This window comes from Meriones unguiculatus, chromosome 11 (genome assembly GCF_030254825.1).
Source record: "Meriones unguiculatus strain TT.TT164.6M chromosome 11, Bangor_MerUng_6.1, whole genome shotgun sequence".
Classification (NCBI taxonomy): domain Eukaryota; kingdom Metazoa; phylum Chordata; class Mammalia; order Rodentia; family Muridae; genus Meriones; species Meriones unguiculatus.
Window position 1 is genome coordinate 61,612,290 of NC_083359.1, and position 19,087 is coordinate 61,631,376.

Sequence of the window (19,087 nt, forward strand, 5' to 3'; positions counted from 1 at the left end):
TGATAGATATTTCCCAATAATTGTTTAACTATTTCACAGACAAGGATTTAAATTGTAATTTTAACTAGGCAAGACTAAAAATAAACTATTATTTGTAAAGGTATCCATGATTTAAAATCTTTAATGCTTCTAGTTTAAGGTCTGAGAGATAAAATCTGGTTTCTCTATTTTTTTTAGTGAACTTTTCGTCAGGAGACATAAAGTTTAAATGAATTATTTTTATGTTATCCTAATAATTACTGTTTCATAGTAGAAACATGAAGGAATTGTTGATGTTGTGGTTGAATGTTGGTGTGTGATTATTTCTTAGCATGTTGCTAGAGTTGTGGGTAGAATACTCACTGAGCCTTATAATTTATATTCACATTTAGAGGGTGTATTGGATCTACTTCATGACCCTAAATGTTAACTTAATTTCTAATACTTTAAAAGCCAACTGTGTGCGCCTGTAACATCTGAAATTCAAGCAAGCTTTCAGCTCTAGAGGGGAACTCTGTGGCAGATTCATGGTCCATAAATCCAGTAGCATTGAGGAAGCTGTTTAATTGCATATGCATGTTGGGTAGAATTAGACTTCAGGACTGCCTTGTATGAAAAGTAATAACACTGAAACAAAGAGAGGCTTTTACTGTAAAGATGAGAATCCACAGAAAAAGAGCAGCTCAGCCGGATTTGGTGGGTTTCTTCATGGCTTATCTTTCCATAGGGAGGAGCCTGTTCGCCCGCCTCAGTATTAGTCTTCTTTGTTATTCAAGATATTCCTTTAAAGTAGACATTATGTAGATGTCAGGAAAAAAGTTTAATCAAAACAGTGTTTTATTGTTGTGAATAATAGACGCATGAGTTAAAACTGCTTTAAGCTTTTTCTTAGTATATATGTGAATTAAGAGAAATTCACATTTTTACAAAGGTCATTTCCATGTACAAAGAACATTAATTTAGAAATCTTTAAAAGAAATTACTCCTAAGAAGATTTTATAGTAGTTATTTATGTTACATCTGGAACACTTGTAGCAGTTTTAGCATGTAGATTGGCCTGTATTTAAATGAAGTTAAAAAATATCTAGGTGTTTGTTTAAAGTATTTATGTGCTAGCAACCATTTATTTTTTTAAAAAGTCAGATGAAAAGCCTAATACTAGAAAGATCCAGATGTCTTTTCAGATTAAAAGTAAACTTCAGAAAAGTTTTTGCAAGTTAATTAGTAAACGATGATTAGAATGGGATTTCTTGAGTTTGTTTTCCCCGTGGAAACCGTCACATGTAGAGTATACAATTACACTAAGATCATGCAAGCAAAGTATTTCGATTCTAGGCGATGACTTTTCCTAAAATATCTAATTATCAATATCCGTTTCCTTTAAAGTCTCAAATCTCCATCAGCGTGGAAGAGTGGGAAGACACCAAAGATGCTAAGGAGCCTGGGCACCACCGCAGCATTCACCGCAACTCAACCTCCAGCGACCAGTCAGACCACCCCTTGCTGCGGAGGAAGAGCATGCAGTGGGCCCGAAGGTTGAGCAGAAAAGGCCCAAAGCACTCTGGTAAAACTGCAGAAAAGATAACTCAGCAGCGACTGAACCTCTACAGAAGGTCCGAAAGACAGGAGCTTGCTGAACTTGTGAAAAATAGAATGAAACACCTGGGCCTGTCTACGGTGGGCTACGGTACGCCTAACACGTGAGCCTATCATTGCACGCTAGTCACACAGTTCCTAGCCACACAGTGAGCTCTGACGATGGAAAGGACTGATTTTTCTTCGGCAGTGTATTACGTGGCACTTTGATGAAATCCTTATCTTTTGTGGAACATTTAAATAACAAATATATTGCTAAGAATGGTTAGTTCATTAGGCAATCTTAGAATTCATCACAGGAATACATCTCTTTTAATTATACAGAAAATTTGAAGTGTATTTAGTTTCCTCTTTGGCGCTATAAAAACCAAAGCCACGGAGCTTGTGGATTTGCTTATACGTAGCTGAGATTTACATAGGTCTGTCTGGCTGCAATCTAACCCTTTCTCTCTTTCTCCTCCTCCTCTCTGAAACACACAAACAAGTACTCTAGACACAAACATCACATCTATGTAAATTCTAGGCCCTGTGATGAAATGAATTTGAGGTTTTGCAAGTAACTAACTATAATAGCCACTGGAGAACTATAATTAACTAAGAAACTGTGTTTAGTTTCTTACCCAAAGACCTCAGAAGTTTTATTTATTACTTTATTTTGAGATTCTAATATAATTATAACATTTTGCCTTTCCCTTCTTCCCTTCAAACTCTTCCATATACTCTCCCTGCTTTCCTTCAAATTCATCGCCTCTTCTTCCATTCACTGTTATTCAGATATGTATATGCATATGCATATATGTTTCTAAATATAACCTGTTGAGTTCATATTGTGTCACTTGTAGGAATGTTTTCTGTTCTGATCATTTGGCTCTGTAAAACCAGTTGGTGTGCTGTTTCCTGGCATTTCTTGGGTTTCCTTCCAGTGCCAACTTTTCTCCTTTATTCTTTGCTGAAATTTGAGGCCTTGCTAACTTTAGTTTTGAAATAGAAATAGTATTTCAATTGACATAGTGCAAGGTTTTTAAATAGTTCTTATTTTATATGTTAATCGGTGTTTGTATACACAAAAAGCTTAATGGAGCACTACAGTAATCACCTTAGAGATGTCATTAGCATTATTCGAGTTTTATTTCAGAAATGTGGTTTAAAGATTAAACCACATTTAATCTGTAGCCATGCCAGTGGGGTACAGGAAATTCCACACAACTCTTCCCTTAAATGAAGAATTACATGAGGCCAGTGGCTGCTGAGAGGCAGATCCTCTGCTTTTAGGATGAATTCCCACAGAGGTTGTTCCATACAAAGTGTAGGCCTGGATACATGCACATTTTAGCCTAAAAATTGGCCTCAGTAGGATGTGTATGTCTATATGTATATGTGTAAATATAATGTGTGTTCATACATATCCATATATAAGGCAATAATTTTTAAGGGACTATACATATTGTAGAGAGAATGGAGGAATTTGGGGAGAGGAAGGAGCAGAATGATGTAGAGTCAGCAGTCACATGTAAAATTCTCAAGAAAATATAAAACTAATTAAAAAATACTCAACCAGTCAGTGATGAATGGGTGTTTTCATTGTTTATATATATTTATATGTATTCATATTTTTCTTCATATATATTTTTCTTCCTTTTTCTTTATTATAAAGTCTTATATTGAGGTATTTTAATCACTGCATTAGAATTTAAAAGAAGTTGTTTTTGTTTTCTTGAACATGAAAAGGAAAAGATATTTCCTGAGTAGGTTCATGCTGAATCTGTGTACATTTTCTTACAATTCCTTCGAAGTGCTTTAGATCAGTGTCTTGTTTAATTTTTATGATTTCCCTCTCAGAGGTGGTTGATCCAGCTCAGAGACTTGTATTTCAATTTGCTCCAGTCAGGGTTCTTCATATAATTGACATTTGTAATTATACTTCTCTTAACTATAGTAAAGACTCATCTGTGTCCAGTAATCTTAATAGAAATGCATTTAATATATTACATTAAGAAGTAAATTGAAAGCTCAGAATGAACTTCCAGACATTCTCTAATGGCTACTTGCCAGTTCAGTGACATCTGCGATTGATTTCTAATAGAATAACTTTCTATTTTTAACTTTTGCATATTGCTAAGTCAGTGTTTCAGTGATAAGATCTAGCAAATGATTATTCATCTGCATCTCAGTGGCTTCAAGAATGTAATAAACCCATTAGTCCATAAGCAGAGTGGCCTAGCACATCTTGACTGTCAGAAATATGACAGTGTCTGAGCTGACCACCTGGTGTCACCTGAGCACCCAGCAAAGATTTCTAAGAAAATCTTTCTTAGGCACTAAAGATTCACTCATATTCTATTTTTATATAAATTAATTAATTTCATGCTCATGATAATTCTTTTTTCCATTTTTTTAATTTAATTTTTATTAATTACACTTTATTCACTTTGTATCCCCCCGTGGCCCCTCCTTATTCCCCTCCCAATCCCACCCTCTCTCCCCCTTCTCCATACATGCCCCTCCCCATGTCCACTGATAGTGAAGGTCTTCCCATCCTTCCTTCTGATCCTAGTTTATCAGGTCTCATGACAATTTGCTGGCATCCTAACTTTATTGGACTGGGATTCACCCTGATATCCTCCTCATCCCCTTGGTTAGATATTATACCCACCTAAACTTTCACTCAGGTTGATGAATATCAACATCCTTAATGAGACACTATCATCTCCACCAATCAGAGACCACATCTCCGTTATCCCAGTCACCCCCAATATTGCAATCTCAACACTTGCCTGGAGTGCCTTCCCACTCCCCAGGTCCGACTCCACAACTATGCAGGCCTTCAACACCCAAATCACCAAGTTCTCTAGACCACCCACTGAGCACCTGTCTGTCTTCCAGATCAGAGGGCAAACGTCACCAGTCCTGCAATATATCCCATCTTTACAAACTTAGGGAGAACACTCGCTGGGGAGGACAGATAGACTGGAATATATCAGGTACCACACGAAGGGATCAATGCTGAATGATCAGGATGTCTGGGCTTGAGGTAGCTCTTAGCTGAGTATAAACCAGCCAAGTAAGTGTAAGAGAAACACAGATCCAAATGTCCAATCAAAATGAAGGGTGGAAATGTGCTTGTGCAGAAACTCATATCAAAAGACATAACCAATGACCAGTGCTACATGCCCGGTCACAGAAGAAATATACAAGCAGTGTGAAAAACTAAGACCACGTGTGTTCCCCACCTACCCACCCAAAGTCAGCAATCTCACAGTGATCGTGTCTGGTGAAAACAACAACTCGAGCAATGGAAGTTTCGTAAAGTAGACCACAAATTGAGACACAAAGCAAACCTCAACAAATATAAGAAATTTAATGTAACTCCTTATGTTCTATCTGATGACAATTAGATTAAAGCTTAGAATTATTGTAGAAAATAAACTACAGAGAATACATGAGCTCACAGAGATTATGATGAATGTGTCACAAATAAAATTAAGACAAAGATTTAAAGATTTTTAGGATGAAACAAAAATAAAAATACAACATAAATTTTTTTTCCCTAAGAAACAAAGAATACAGTCTTATGAGGGAAACTTACAGAGCTAAGTGCCTCTATAAAAAAAAAATCATATAAAACACAAGTTATTTACCTAGTGGCACACCTTAAAAATTAATAAAAATAAAAATACACAAAGCCCCCAAGCAGAGGATGAGAATATTAAAACAGTGCCAGAAATTAATGAAGTGGAAAATTCAAAAAATACAAGGAACCCCTGACAGTGTACCTTTTCCTAGAATCTCTATCTCATATCTCTTTCCCAGCAATAATGTTTTTTACAGCTTATTTATTTATTTGGTTAACTCACTACGTCTAATTAGTGCTGCCAGGACGTGCATGAGTGTGAGGTCATCCATGGGAAGTGGAAAACCTACCAATGGTCCTACCTAAAGAAATTGGTTCCCTGCCATGACAGCCATTGGCTGCCTTGCTCCTCAGTTTGGGTAGGGTTTTGGGAGGTCTTGTCCATTTCATGCTGGAATGTTTAACTGGCTTGATCTTGTGTAGGTCTTATGCAGATCCTACAGGTAACGTGAATTCCTGTATACAACCCAATGGTCATGACTTTCATAGCACTCCCTCCCCCCTAGCTTTCCGCAGTTACATTCTTTCTGCCCAACATTTCAAAAATGTTTCTAGAGTCTGATGGAGGCAGGCTTGATGTAGAGGTATCATTTATGGCCAAACACTTACAGTTACTTATTCTCAGAACTTCGAACAATAATGAATCTAAGTTAACCATTACTCACTATGTATGATTTAAAAAAAGTCTCTGGTTATGATTGAGAGCAGCTAAAACCTTTGATATAAACATAAATGTTTAGATGGCAGATTGACAACATGATCATTTAGAAAAAACTATATTAATAAGTTCTCGATAGAATTATCAATACTCCTATCACTTCCCTCCCCATGGGTTTTGAGCTTGTTTATATGACTGGGCATGTATTTCCTCCCACTGAAGTTACAAATCCAATCTATAGAGCAATATACTCCTATAAATGGTCTTGCAATTATTGAACCTGTGGAACATTTTTCTAACTAGATAAGTTTGGTAACATTCAAGGGCCATTCCACTGCTGGGTAAGACCACTGTTATATTCCCCCCCCCCCCAGCAGCCTGCACTGTGACATGATCCATCCAGAAAGAAGAGTGTCCCACCTGTCTCAAGGTTGATTTCTCTGTGTTCTGTAACCAGTGTGTGGTGTCTTCAACAATAGGGACTTATCATCAAGTTATGAAGGGAAACCATGAACCATGTCAGTTATTTGGATTGTTTTGAGTGACTCTGGGACCTCATTGACCAATAACAGTTAGGGAATGAACACACAACTGTCTCTGAGATTTTCATTTAATAACTCATGTCTTCCAGAAACAGCATTGTTCACTGATGTGGAACTAAAAGATTAAAATTGGTGATTGGTTTTATTTCATTAGGCTTCTTCATACATCCTTAAATTTAATTAATCTACCCTCTTCCCTTAATTTCCAATTTCTTGATTGCTAGGAATGTTGAACACTTAAAAATATTTACTGAACAGTTGTGATTTTCTGCAGTCTTTTGTATCTGATGCATCGTTCACTGTTTTTCTATTCCACTAAATCCTTGTTAGGAAGCTCTTTTCAGCTCTTCTATCTTGAAGTGTATCTCCTATGTTTTCCTCCAGAAGTTTCAATGTTTCACGTTTTAAATCAAAGTATTTAGTTCAGTCTGAATTGAGCTTTGAATAGGATGAAAGACATGAATCTAATTTCATTGTTCAGTAAGTGTCTATCTAGTGTGTCAGCACCATTTGTTGAATTGCTGGTCTTTTCCCACTGTGTGTGAAACAATTTCAGTGGCTCTAATTTTTGCTATAAGGCATTTTTCAGTTTTATATAGTCAGACTTTAGCTGTCTGGGCACAATATATTCTTAGAAAATCCTTAGTACATTTTTTTATGTTAGGAAATAGAATCTTGAGTCTCTAATTCATGAAAACAAATATAAAGCAAACCCATTTTCAGTAAGTAATGTATTCTGTTATTGGCATAATCATATATTTGCATGCTTGTCATGGTAGTGATAATTAAGGCAGGCTCTTAAAATCAATCAAACCTACTTTATTCCTCCCTATAGAATTGAGAAATAACTAAAATATTGCCACAGAAAATAACTAATTTAGACTAAAGCAGTAGTGTGTGGCTCATAAAACAATTTGTGAGTGTGACTTTGGTGTGTGTCTACAGTAGCATTAAAAACACACTCATTAATTCTCAAATACAAAATCATAAAAAGAAAGCTGTAACTGCAGGCTTTTAGTATAGCTGACAAACAGCAGTCAGACTGAACTCCACTGCCAGGCAGACTTGAAAGAATGATTTTGAATTCAACAACTACTTTTAACCTAAATCAAAAGGATGTTCTGTAAGGACAAGCCATTGAGGAGTGAATAAAAAACTGGAATTGCTGGTTCTTACTGTGACCTCATCTGTGCCTTTGTTTATTTATTTATTGCATTTATTTTTAAATTATACTTTTTATTTACAATTTTCACTCTGTATCCCAGTTGTAGCCCCCTCCCTTGTATCCATCTAGTCCCACCCTTTCTCCCACTTTCTCCCCTATCCCTCTTCCTTAGTCCATGGATAAGGGAAGTCCTCCTTGTGTACTGTCTGACCCTAGCCTATCTGGTCCCATCAGGACTACCTAGATCCTTTTCCTTTGTGAGCTGACTAGGTTCCCCATCTAGGGAGAGGTGATCAAGGAGCATGCAACCTACCCCAGGTCAGCGACTGTCTCTTCTCCTCTTACTATAAAACCCACGTGGAGACTAAGCTGTTTATGGGCTACATCTGAGCAGGGGGTCTTGGATCTCTCTATGTATGGTCTTTGGTTGATGCATCAGTCTCTGCAGTGCCCCCTGGGCCCTGCTTTCTATGGATTTGATGGTCTCCTTTGTGGCTCCTATCCCCTCTGGGTCCTTTTATAACTCCTTTCTTCCATAAGACTCCCTGTGCTCTGTCCAAAGTTTAGCTGTGAGTTTCTGCATCTGCTTCAACCTCCTGCTAGTTGGGGTCATATGAAATCACTGAGTATATTACCAACATGTTCAATATCATTCTTACAGCCAGTTGCACAATAAATGTATTCAGTGAGATCTATTAAAATAAGCTAATTGAGCAAACCAAAATATTGACAAAATAATTGCATTTGCTTTCAGAAAACTCATAATTATCTAGACAGCTTTGTGACAAACAAATGAGATCATGACTGGCCCTAGGCTTGTATCCAAAAGAAAAATGAGAACTCCTCTTTTAATGATGGAGTGAGGCTGGGTATCTACACTGAGCAAGAGGTGGTCTATTAAAATCATCTTCTTTGTATTAAGTTCAGAAATACTGTTACTTATTTAAGAAAAGCAGTTACTCATATCCACATGAAGGTCTTTCTAACTTTCAGAGTTATGATTTAAGGTCCAGAGCACACCATCAATTTGAGTTCCTTTGAAAAGAAGTTGTTATATAATTCATATAAAAATTTTTTTTCAGAGAAGAACATATGAATCAAGCTTACTTTTTGTAGAAATATATGATCTTGATAATCTTATGTCACTATTGTGTGATTTATGTATTTTATTATAACTATTTTTGGAGTAAATATCATTTTTATAACAAATTGAGATTCAATCTCTAGCCTGTTGATTTAGCCATTCATTCCTAGTTATGATTGCCAGACTTAGCAAATAAATATGCTAGATTCCTACTTCCATTTAACTTTCAAATAAATAATTATTTTAGTGTTTTACATGCTTGAGGCCAGGCTTGAGCTAAGAATTTTGTTCGATGTTAAGTGTAATTTACATAGTTTTTGACATTCTTTGCTATTACTGGCAACCATACTTGTAAGGGAAGATACAGATGTATCACTCCATCAATTAGCGACCAAATAAATTACTTTATTTTAATATCAATTTATTCAGTTTGGGATTGTAGTATTTTTACTGGTAAACATTTGGTAGGCTCAATTATTTTGTGATTTGTCTGTCTTGTGAGATACTGTTTGATTTATAGACTTAAAAATAGATTTACATATCAATTGAACTAAAGCAGAATATATTATGAAATTAAAATGGCATATTTCTACTAAAACGGATGTAACAAATAACATTATTTTGTAAGAACTGCATTTCAGTACAGAAAATTGTTTATTAGATTCAACTATTTTGGCCTAACATGAAGTTTAATAATGTATTTAAATATTGAGGAACTTCTTTTGGTAAGAAATAATACTAGACTCTTTTTCAAACTAATAATTTAATATTTTTTCAAGAACTCTGCTTATTTACAACTGTTGCGACTAAAAGGATAGGAATACTTCAAACTGTTTTTCTGTGGTTTTAAGTACATCTACACACTTTGTCCTTGAAAAGAGTGGTTGTCATTGAAGTATGTGTCCACGTGGCTTTCTTTCTCCTCTCATAATACTCTTGGAATGTAAAACATCAAACACTATAAAGCTCTCCACATATGAAATTATTCCTATGCCTTTGTGGTTGGTGAGTTTCCTGTTGCTGCATTCCATTCCTGTAGGTTGGGTACTTTTAAAGAGATGTTTAGTTAAGTCATATTACTGGAGGCGACAATACCTGGCAGTTAGAGCTCATCAGTTTAACTGTTTTATGATGGCCTTTTGGCTATGTTACATCACACCAATATGTACACGTAATAGAAAAGTACAGGGTCAGATAAAAAGCAAACTTGCAAGGAGCAGAGATTGAAGACTTGCTCTTTTAAGATAACTTGATCTATTTTTTTTAACTTTTATTAATTACACTTTATTCATTTTGTATCCCCCCATAAGCCCCTCCCTCCTCCCCTCCAGGTCCCACCCTCCCCCCCCTTTCTGCATGCATGCCCCTCCCCAAGTCCACTGATAAGGGAGGTCCTCCTCTCCTTCTTTCTGATCTTAGTCTATCAGTTCTCATCAGAAGTGGCTGCATTGTCAGGGTTCTAGGTTATCTCCATGAATAGTCCTTGGTTGGAGTATGAGTCTCTGGGAAGTTCCCTGTGTTCAAATTTTCTTGTTCTGTTGCTCTCCTTGTGGAGTTCCTGTCCTCTCCAGCTCTTACTATTTCCCACTTCTTACATAATAAGAACTAATTCAGGAAGTAGTGTGGTGCTCTGGGGACCTGTTTCCTCACAGTATCCTACCATTTCCCAAAATGGTCAATGAGAAACAAGCTTCCAATACAAGAGTGTCTGGATTGGGGGTACACATTCGATTGACTCTTAAAGCATAGTACTTACATTATGTTGTTTCAGAAGAAAAATGTTTGTCAGTGTAATACTGTTAAAATGTATGGTTAAATTATTTTACACAGGATTCTTTGCATTCTTTGAAAAGAAGCAATTTGTGCCATGAATATATGCATATTATACCTGTGCATATTTTTAAAACTATCTTTAATACCTTTTAAATACATCTTACTAGATTGTTTTTTTAGGAGATTTCCTATGTCAGCATTCTCTAGGATAATGTTTACTTCTAATTACTTTTTTATATTCATAGCAGCTCTATTTATTATTATTTATTATTATTATTATTATTATTTTACAATTTATTCACTTTGTATCTCAGTGGTAGCCGCCTCCCACATCTCCCCTGGTCCAACCTCCCTCCTTCTTCCTTCCTCTATATTCCTCCCTCATACACTGATAGGGAAAATCCTCCTCCCTTACTATCTGACCCTAAGCTATCAGATCCCATCAGGACTGCCTGGATCCTCTTCCTCTGTGGGCTGGCTAGGTCATCCCACCAGGGAGAAATAAATGAACAAGGAGCTGGAGAGATGGTTCAGTAGTTAAGAGCACTGACTACTCTTTTAGAGGTCCTGAGTTCAATTCCCAGCAACCACATCGTGGCTCACTTTTAATTATTTTTAATTTCTATAAAGGGAAATGAATCAAATAAATATCTCATATCTGTTTCTTTAGTAAAAATGTTTTTTAATGGCTTTTAAGAGAGAATGTAATTATGGTTACCCTGAATAGAATTAGATACTTTCTCTTCACCATCTACTGGAACAAAAAGTAGGTACTCTGTAGATATTTCTAATGACAATAGTGTGAGAATCAAACCTACACCCATTAAAAATAATAATAAAAATTCCTACAGGAAGTTCTAATTGACAAATACATGATTTGAACACAAGTGCAGTAATTGCTGTGATTTTATGTGAATAATATAACATTCTTGACATTTATTTATCTTTTAGATGAAATGAATGATCATCAAAGCACCCTTTCGTACATCTTGATTAATCCATCACCAGACACCAGGCTGGAGCTGAATGACGTTGTGTAAGTTGATCTCCTATATCACATTACAGATACGTAAACTACTAATCTACCTTAGGTACGACTAACTATTATAATCCTTTATTTGTCCTTGTGATGAGAATGCCTTGAAAATGCTATTTTAAGCAAAAATATGCATCCCTGTGTTTCTTTTGTAGTACTTCTCTGAGTAGAATTATTGAAAAGTGGGCTTTCTATGTGATATAACAGTAGCAAACATACTCTAGTCTCTGGGCAAACACACCTTTGCAAAAATAATAGAAAATCTATACTATAATTGGAGAACAGCTCAAAGGAAAAGTGAGATACCCAACAATATATACTTCTTTTTTTAATTAATTTTTTTTATTTTTTATTTTAATCACAGGTCATTCATTTGTATCCCAGCCATAGCCCTCTCCCTCTTTCTCTCCTAATCACACCCTCCCTCCCTCATCTCCTCCCTGGCCCCTCCCAAGTCCACTGATAGCAAAGGTCCTCCTCCCCTTCCATCTGACCCTAGCTGATCAGGTATCTTCAGGACTGGCTGCAATGTCCTCCTCTGTGGCCTAGCAAGACTGTTTCTCCCTTGGGTTGTGGTGGGTGGGGGGAGATAAATGAGCCAGTCATCCAGAAGATGCTCAAGTACACAACAAGGACATTTGCTCAACCATCTTTGTAGCAGCTTTACTCATAATAGCCAGAACCTGGAAACAACCCAGATGTCCATCAATGGAAGAATGGATACAAAAATTGTAGTACTTTTACACAAAGGAATATTCCTCAGCAATTAAAAATGAGGATATCAAGAAATTTGCAGGCAAATGATGGGATCTACAAACGATCATCCTGAGTGAGATATCCCAGGAGCAGAAAGACACACACGGTATATACTCATTTATTATAAGATAGGATAAACATCCTAAAATGTGTGCACCTAAAGAAGATAAACAGGAAAGAGGACCCTGGGTAAGATAATCAATCCTCACTTAGAAAGACAAAGGACATCGACATTGGAAGTAGGAGAAAACAAGTAACAGGACAGGAGTCTACCACAGAAGGCCTCTGAAAGACTCTAACTAGCAGTGTATCAAAGCAGATGCAGAGATTCATAACCAAACCTTCGGCAGAGTGCAGGAAATCATATGAAAGAAAGGGGAGTTAGTATGACCTAGAGAGGACAAGAGCTCCACAAGGACCAAATATATCAGGGCACAGGGATCTTCTATGAGACTGTTTCTCCAACCAAGGACCATGCATGGATGTATCCTAATACCCCTGCTTGGGTGTAGCCCATGGTAGCTCAGTATCCAAGTGGGTTCTCTAGTAAGTAGGACAAGAATTATTTCTAACATGAACTTAATTAAATTTTTTATATTAATTACAATTTATTCATTTTGTATCCCAGCCATAGCCCTCTCCCTCATTCCCTCCCAATCCCACACTCCCTCATATCCTCCCATGCCCTATCCAAGTCCACTGATAGGGAAGGTCCTCCTCTCCTTCCATCTGACCCTAAACTATCAGGGCTCATCAGGACTGGCTGCATTGTTCTCCTCTGTGGACTGGCAAGGCTGTTCTCCCCTCAGAGGGAGGTGATCAAAGAGCCAGCCACTGAGTCATGTCAGAGACAGTCCCTGTTCCCCTTCCTAGGACACCCACATGGATACTGAGCTGCCATGGGCTACATCTGAGCAGGGGTTCTAGGTTATCTAGATTATATTCATGAATGATCCTTGGTTGGAGTATCAATCTCAGAAAAGACCCCTGTGCCCAGATTTTTTGGTTCTGTTGCTCTCCTTGTAGAGCTTCTGTCCTTTCCAGGTCTTACTATCTCTCCCTTCTTTTAGAAGATTCCCTGCACTCTGCCCAAAGCTTGATTATGAGTCTCAGCATCTGCTTTGATACACTGTTGGGTAGAGTCGTTCAGAGACTCTTTATATTAGGTTCCTTTCCCTCTTCCAATGTCCATCCTGTTTGTCTTTCTGAGTGAGGACTGATCATCTTACCCAGGGTCCTCCTTGCTTAGCTTCTTTAGGTGTACGGATTTTATTACGGTTATCCTATATTATATGTCTGATATCCACTTATAAGTCAGTATATACTGTGTGTGTCTTTCCGCTTCTGGGATACCTCTTTTCTAGATCCCCACCATTTGCCTGAAATTTTCATGATTTCCTTATTTTTAATTGCTGAGTAGTATTCCATTGTGTAAATGTACCACAATTTCTGTATCCATTCCTCCATTGAGGGACATGCTCAACATCCTTAGTCATCAGGGAAATGCAAATCAAAACAACCCTGAGATTTCACCTTATACCCATCAAAATGGCTAAGATCAAAACTCAAGTGATAATGCATGCTGGAGAGGATTTGGAGAAAGAGGAACACTCCTCCATTGCTGGTGGGAATGTAAACTTGTACAACTACTTTCCAAATCAATCTGGTTCTTTCTCAGACAATTAGGAATAGCACTTCCTCAAGATCTAGCTATACCACTCCTAGGCATATATCCAAAATATGGTTAAGTATACAACAAGGACAGTTGCTCACCCATGTTCATAGCAGCTTTGTTTGTAATAGCCAGAACCGGGAAACAATATATACTTCTAACAATTGTTAAATTTCCTCAGGCAAATATAAAATACAACAAAATAGAGTAGAAAAGGGTCTGAGAGAGGGACCTGAAAAAGTAGTTTTCAATCTTCCTAATGTTGTGTGACCCTTTAACATAGCTCCTCCTGTTGTAGTGATCCCCAACCATAAAATTATTTGTTGCCATGTTATAGCTGTAATTTTGCTACTCTTCTGAGTTGTAATGTAAATATCTTATATGCAGGATATCTGATATGTGACCATAACTCACACGACCCATTAAGAGCTATGATACTAAAAGGATAAACTGTGCATATAGAATAGTAATGACACTACCCTGAAAATGGGATACAGAAGGTATAATGAGAGTTTTCCATAATTCAAAGAGTTTGCACCTAGTTAAAATTATAGTTTAATCACAAGAAATTGAAAATAGGATGTGACTTTTGTCATGTAATAAATTTCTTTGATTATGTTAATGTTAAGTGGTGCTTCACTGAGTTCAAAGAGAAAGACATTACTTCAAGGTGGAGGAGATACAAAGAATGGGAGATATCAAGTACCCTCTGAAATTTACATAGGATTTGTTTTGTTGGGTAGTGGAGGACATTCCAGGGCTGGAAAAATGCTGAAAGAAAATGTTCTGCATAGAAGGCACGTGAAGTATTTCAAGAGACATTTGAGCAATGTAACAATGACCCTGAAAAGGGAGTTAGGGGACAAAGTTCATGGATGTAGTAATAGGTGGCTTACCTGCATATGAACAAAAGTGCATCAGTAAGTTTGAAACAATTCTTCTACAGTTGATAGTGCAAACATAAGAAAAGAAAAAAAAATTGAGACAGGGTTCCTGTTTTAACCTTAGCTGTCCTGGAATTCACTGTGTAGAACAGGGTAGCCTCAAAGTCACTGAAATCCATCTGCCTCTGCCTCTTGAGTGCTGGGATTTAAGGTGTGTGCCGCCACCACCAGCTAGACTAGAAATTCTTGTTTTGAATTTATTTTTTATTACAATTTATTCACTTTGCATCCCAGCTCTAGTTCCCTCCTTCATCCCCTCCCAACCTCGCCCTCCCTCCCTCTTCTCCCTTCCCCAGTCCACTGATAGGGTAGGACCTTCTCCCCTTCTCTCTGACCCTAGCCTATCAGGTATCATCAGGACTGGCTGCATTATCTTTCTCTGTGGCCTGATTAAAGAGCAAGCCAGAGTTCACCTGTTCTCTTTGCTAGAGAACCCGCTTGGAGACTGAGCTGCCATGGGCTACATCTGTACAGGGGTTCTATGGTTATCTCCATGAATGGTTCTTCATTGTAGTATCAGTCTCAGAAAAAACCCCTGGGCCAGATTTTTTGGTTCAGATGTTTTCCTTGTGGAGTTCCTGCCCCTCTATCTCCTTTTTTTTTTTTTTCCATAAGATTCCCTGCACTCTGCCAAAAGTTTGGCTATGAGTTTCAGCATCTGCTTTAATACCCTTCTGGGTAGAGTCAGAGGCTCTCTCTAAAAGGCTCCTGTTCTATTCCGTTTTCTCCCTTTTCTGATGTCCATCCCATTTACCTTTCTGCATGAGGATTGGGCATCTTACCCACGGTACTTCTTCTTGCTTAGCTTCTTCCACTCCCTTGTCAGTGGGCTAGGGGAGGGGCATAGGGGCAGGAAGGTGGGATTGGGAGAAGACGAGGGAGGGGGTTACAGCTGGAATACAGATTGAATAAATTGCAATAAATAATAATAATATTTTTTAAATAATACTTATAAACACTAAGAAAGTTCTTTAAAAAAATAATAAAAGATCCAGCTATAGCACTTCTAAGCATATATCCAAAGTATGCTCAAGTGTACAACAAGAGACATTCTCAACCATGTTTGTAGCAGCTCTATTTGTAATAGCCAGAAGCTGGAAACAACCCAGATGTCCTTCAAATGAGGAATGGATACAGAAATTGTGGTACACAACAGAATTTTTAAGAAAGCCTGCTTTTCAGTCCGTGTTAGACCCCAGCCACTATGTTGGAAAAATAACAGCAGCAAGAGTTTAAGGTAACTTGCCACTGCCTCCAGATCTAAAGCAAGGAGTGCCTGTGTTGATCTCACTCTCTTCATTTCATATTGTCTAGGAATATGCTATGAGGACTAGATCATCCTCCTCAGTTGACCAACAACATAACCCCCAGAAGAAAAGCTCAGAAACCTATCTGCCAGTAGATTGTAGCTCTCATCATTCCCAAAAAGAATTTCTGTTTTCCTACATCTCTAGCAATATTTGATCTCTATTTTTTTTAATAATAGCTGTTCTAGTAGATGTGAGATAATCATTTTATTTTTGATTTGTATTCATCTAATGATTGGATGTTTCTAGAATATTTTTATATTCTTATTGGGAATTTGTATGAGAACTATTGCTTCCTGCCATTTGTAGATCTTTTATTTGCATTCATACTTTGGGTTTTGATGTTGTTAATTTGATTGAACTCTCCATATAGTCTAAATATTCTAACAATTTTTTAAACAAATATTTCAAAAACTATCTCCCACTTTATATTTTTTATTTTGTTGATCATTCTTTCACTGTCCACAACCTTTTGCCTTGGTACCATCCCATTTGATGTTTCCTTTATCTTCTTTGTGCTACTGGGTTCTACTTTCTTGTAGGAATAAATTTAATTACTTTGTATATCTTTACATTTATTATAATAGAAGATACATTTAAATATTTCTTAAGATAAAAAGCATACAATTTATACATTGGGAATATTCTTTGATTTCTTCCTTTCCAATTTGTATCCCCTTGATCTCCTTTAATTGTCTTATTGTTCTAGCAAGGACTTCAAGAACTATGTTGAAGAAATATGGAGAGATGGGCAGCCTTGCCTTGTCCCTGATTTCAGTGGGATTGATTTAAGTTTCTCTCTGTTTAGTTTGATATTGGCTATAGGCTTGCTGTATATTGCCTTTACTATGTTCAGGTATGTGCCTTGTACCCCTGATCTCTCCAAGAATTTAAACATGAATGGATGTTGGATTTTGTCAAATGGTTTTTCAGCATCTAAGGAGATGATTGTGTGGTTTTTCTCCTTCAGTTTGTTTATATAGTGGATCACATTGATGGAAATATGCAAGTCAATGTCTTTAAATATATCCTGTGGCTATGCAAAAGTCATCATGATACAATTTGGGTCATTTCAGTCCTCCTTAAAGAAGTCTTACACCACCAAATGGGTTAAGCAATCCATCCTTGTCTTCTGCCCTCCCACTCTTGCTGCTGTGCTCACTCATTAATCCACATTCTGTCTTTACAGGACTTCTTGTAGCCATAAACTTTCAAGTAAATAGTATCATATGGCAGGTATTCTTTGTTATTTTATTTCTTCATTGAAAAAATATAATAAAGGATTAATTATGTGGCATTACTACAGTCGCTTTACTTCCAAATAATATTCACTGTGGATTGGACACATTTTATTTTCGCAGCATTGTTATTTAACACTGATTTCTGGATATTTACTCTTGGGATATGGTATTGTAACATATGGTTTTCTATGCCTGCCCTTGCTCTGATTAATGACATGAAGACCTTTCTATTTATTGTAAGTTTTAGGCACTATGTTGGGGCAGAAACTCAGCTGTTCTAACCAGACAATACTGGCCTGGTTTACATCCTACCAGGTAACCTATTACCTGCCATCTTAGTTTTGTTCTGGCACCTGCTTCTTTATCAGTATCCCAATGGTAACTCGCCTCTCTGATCTCCACCTGACACCCTCTCACTGTGTTCAGTTCTGCCTTCATCTCCTGCCCAAATATTGGTTGTTTAGCTTTTTAACTTAACCAACCAGAAGGTGCTAGAGACAAAGTTTATAAAATAGTGAGTCAGGAGATGCGTCATAATGACCTGTAATCAGATCTCTGCCACAGAAATCAGCTTTTGAGTAATACAGACAATCTTTACACAGTACACAAAGACATCATCAAACACACTATTGTGACGTTTTTATGGATGCATGTTTTCACTTCTCTTAGGGATGCACTTGGAAGTAAAATTGCTGCGTATCTATTAATATTATGGTTAGCATTTTGAGGATAAATTAAATTTTTAATAAATCAGTCAAACAAGATTTCCTTTCTAGTAGATAGTATAACAAAATCCTAGTAAATACATACTGTATTTGTATTATGTCCATTTATACTAATTTTTAATAATTTTATGTAGGCATTCAAAATGTCATCCACATATAGAATGAATAGTAATCAGATCCTTCCTATCACCACCCTCTAACTCCTCTTGGAACTATTCAACACATAACCCTTCTGCCTTTTGTGTCCTGTTTATATTTTTACTCTTATTTTTAACCATCTGAGTCAAATAAGTGCTAACTATTTGCATCCATTTGTGCACGGACAATCTACCAGTGACCATATCCCTAAAGATATGTAGCTCTCCATCTCTCAGCAATCAGCTGCCAGTAGTACCTCCCTCAGCTCCTGGTGAAGTATATGGAATGTGACATCACTCCATTTACTTCTGCCTGCTTGAAAAAAAAAACAACAAAACTTCTCTGACCATGGTGAACAACAAAACAAATATATGGATATAAACATAAGTATTTAGAATGCATTTTGCAACATGACCATTAGTGAAACACTACCATTTGTTTCTCATGTAATGGTTCCTGCTTTCTGATTTTGCTCAAGATTGCAATTATTTTTTATTAGTTTATTTACTTACATCCTGAGGATTCCCCTTCCCTTCCATCTCCCCAGTACCTCCCCATTCCCTTTCTTTTCCCTTCCCTTCTCCCTTTCACCTCAGAGAAGGGGAGCCACCTCCCTCTGTATTAACCTTCCCCAGCGCATCAAGTCACATCAGTACTGCTCTTATCTTCATCCCTGGAGGCCAGGCAAGGCAGTCCTGCCAGAGGAAAGTGATTCAAAAGCAGGAAAAAGAGTCCATGTTAGAAACAGGCCTCCTCCACTTGCCACTAGCTCCATATGAAGACCAAGCCACCCATCTGCTTACATGTGTGCAGGGAGCCTATGCTCAGGTTATGCATGCT

The 19,087-nt window shown here is 37.2% G+C and overlaps 1 protein-coding gene across 2 annotated transcripts in view; it reads left to right on the top strand.

The window, feature by feature from the left end:
- Kcnt2 (potassium sodium-activated channel subfamily T member 2) overlaps positions 1 to 19,087 on the top strand; it is a 383,380-nt gene that overhangs the window by 358,390 nt on the left and 5,903 nt on the right. For both annotated transcript variants that reach the window (XM_060364407.1, XM_060364409.1), the window contains 2 exons: positions 1,366 to 1,666; positions 11,380 to 11,464. In XM_060364407.1, the coding sequence (XP_060220390.1) occupies positions 1,366 to 1,666; positions 11,380 to 11,464 (386 nt within the window). The remainder of the gene's footprint in view (positions 1 to 1,365; positions 1,667 to 11,379; positions 11,465 to 19,087) is intronic.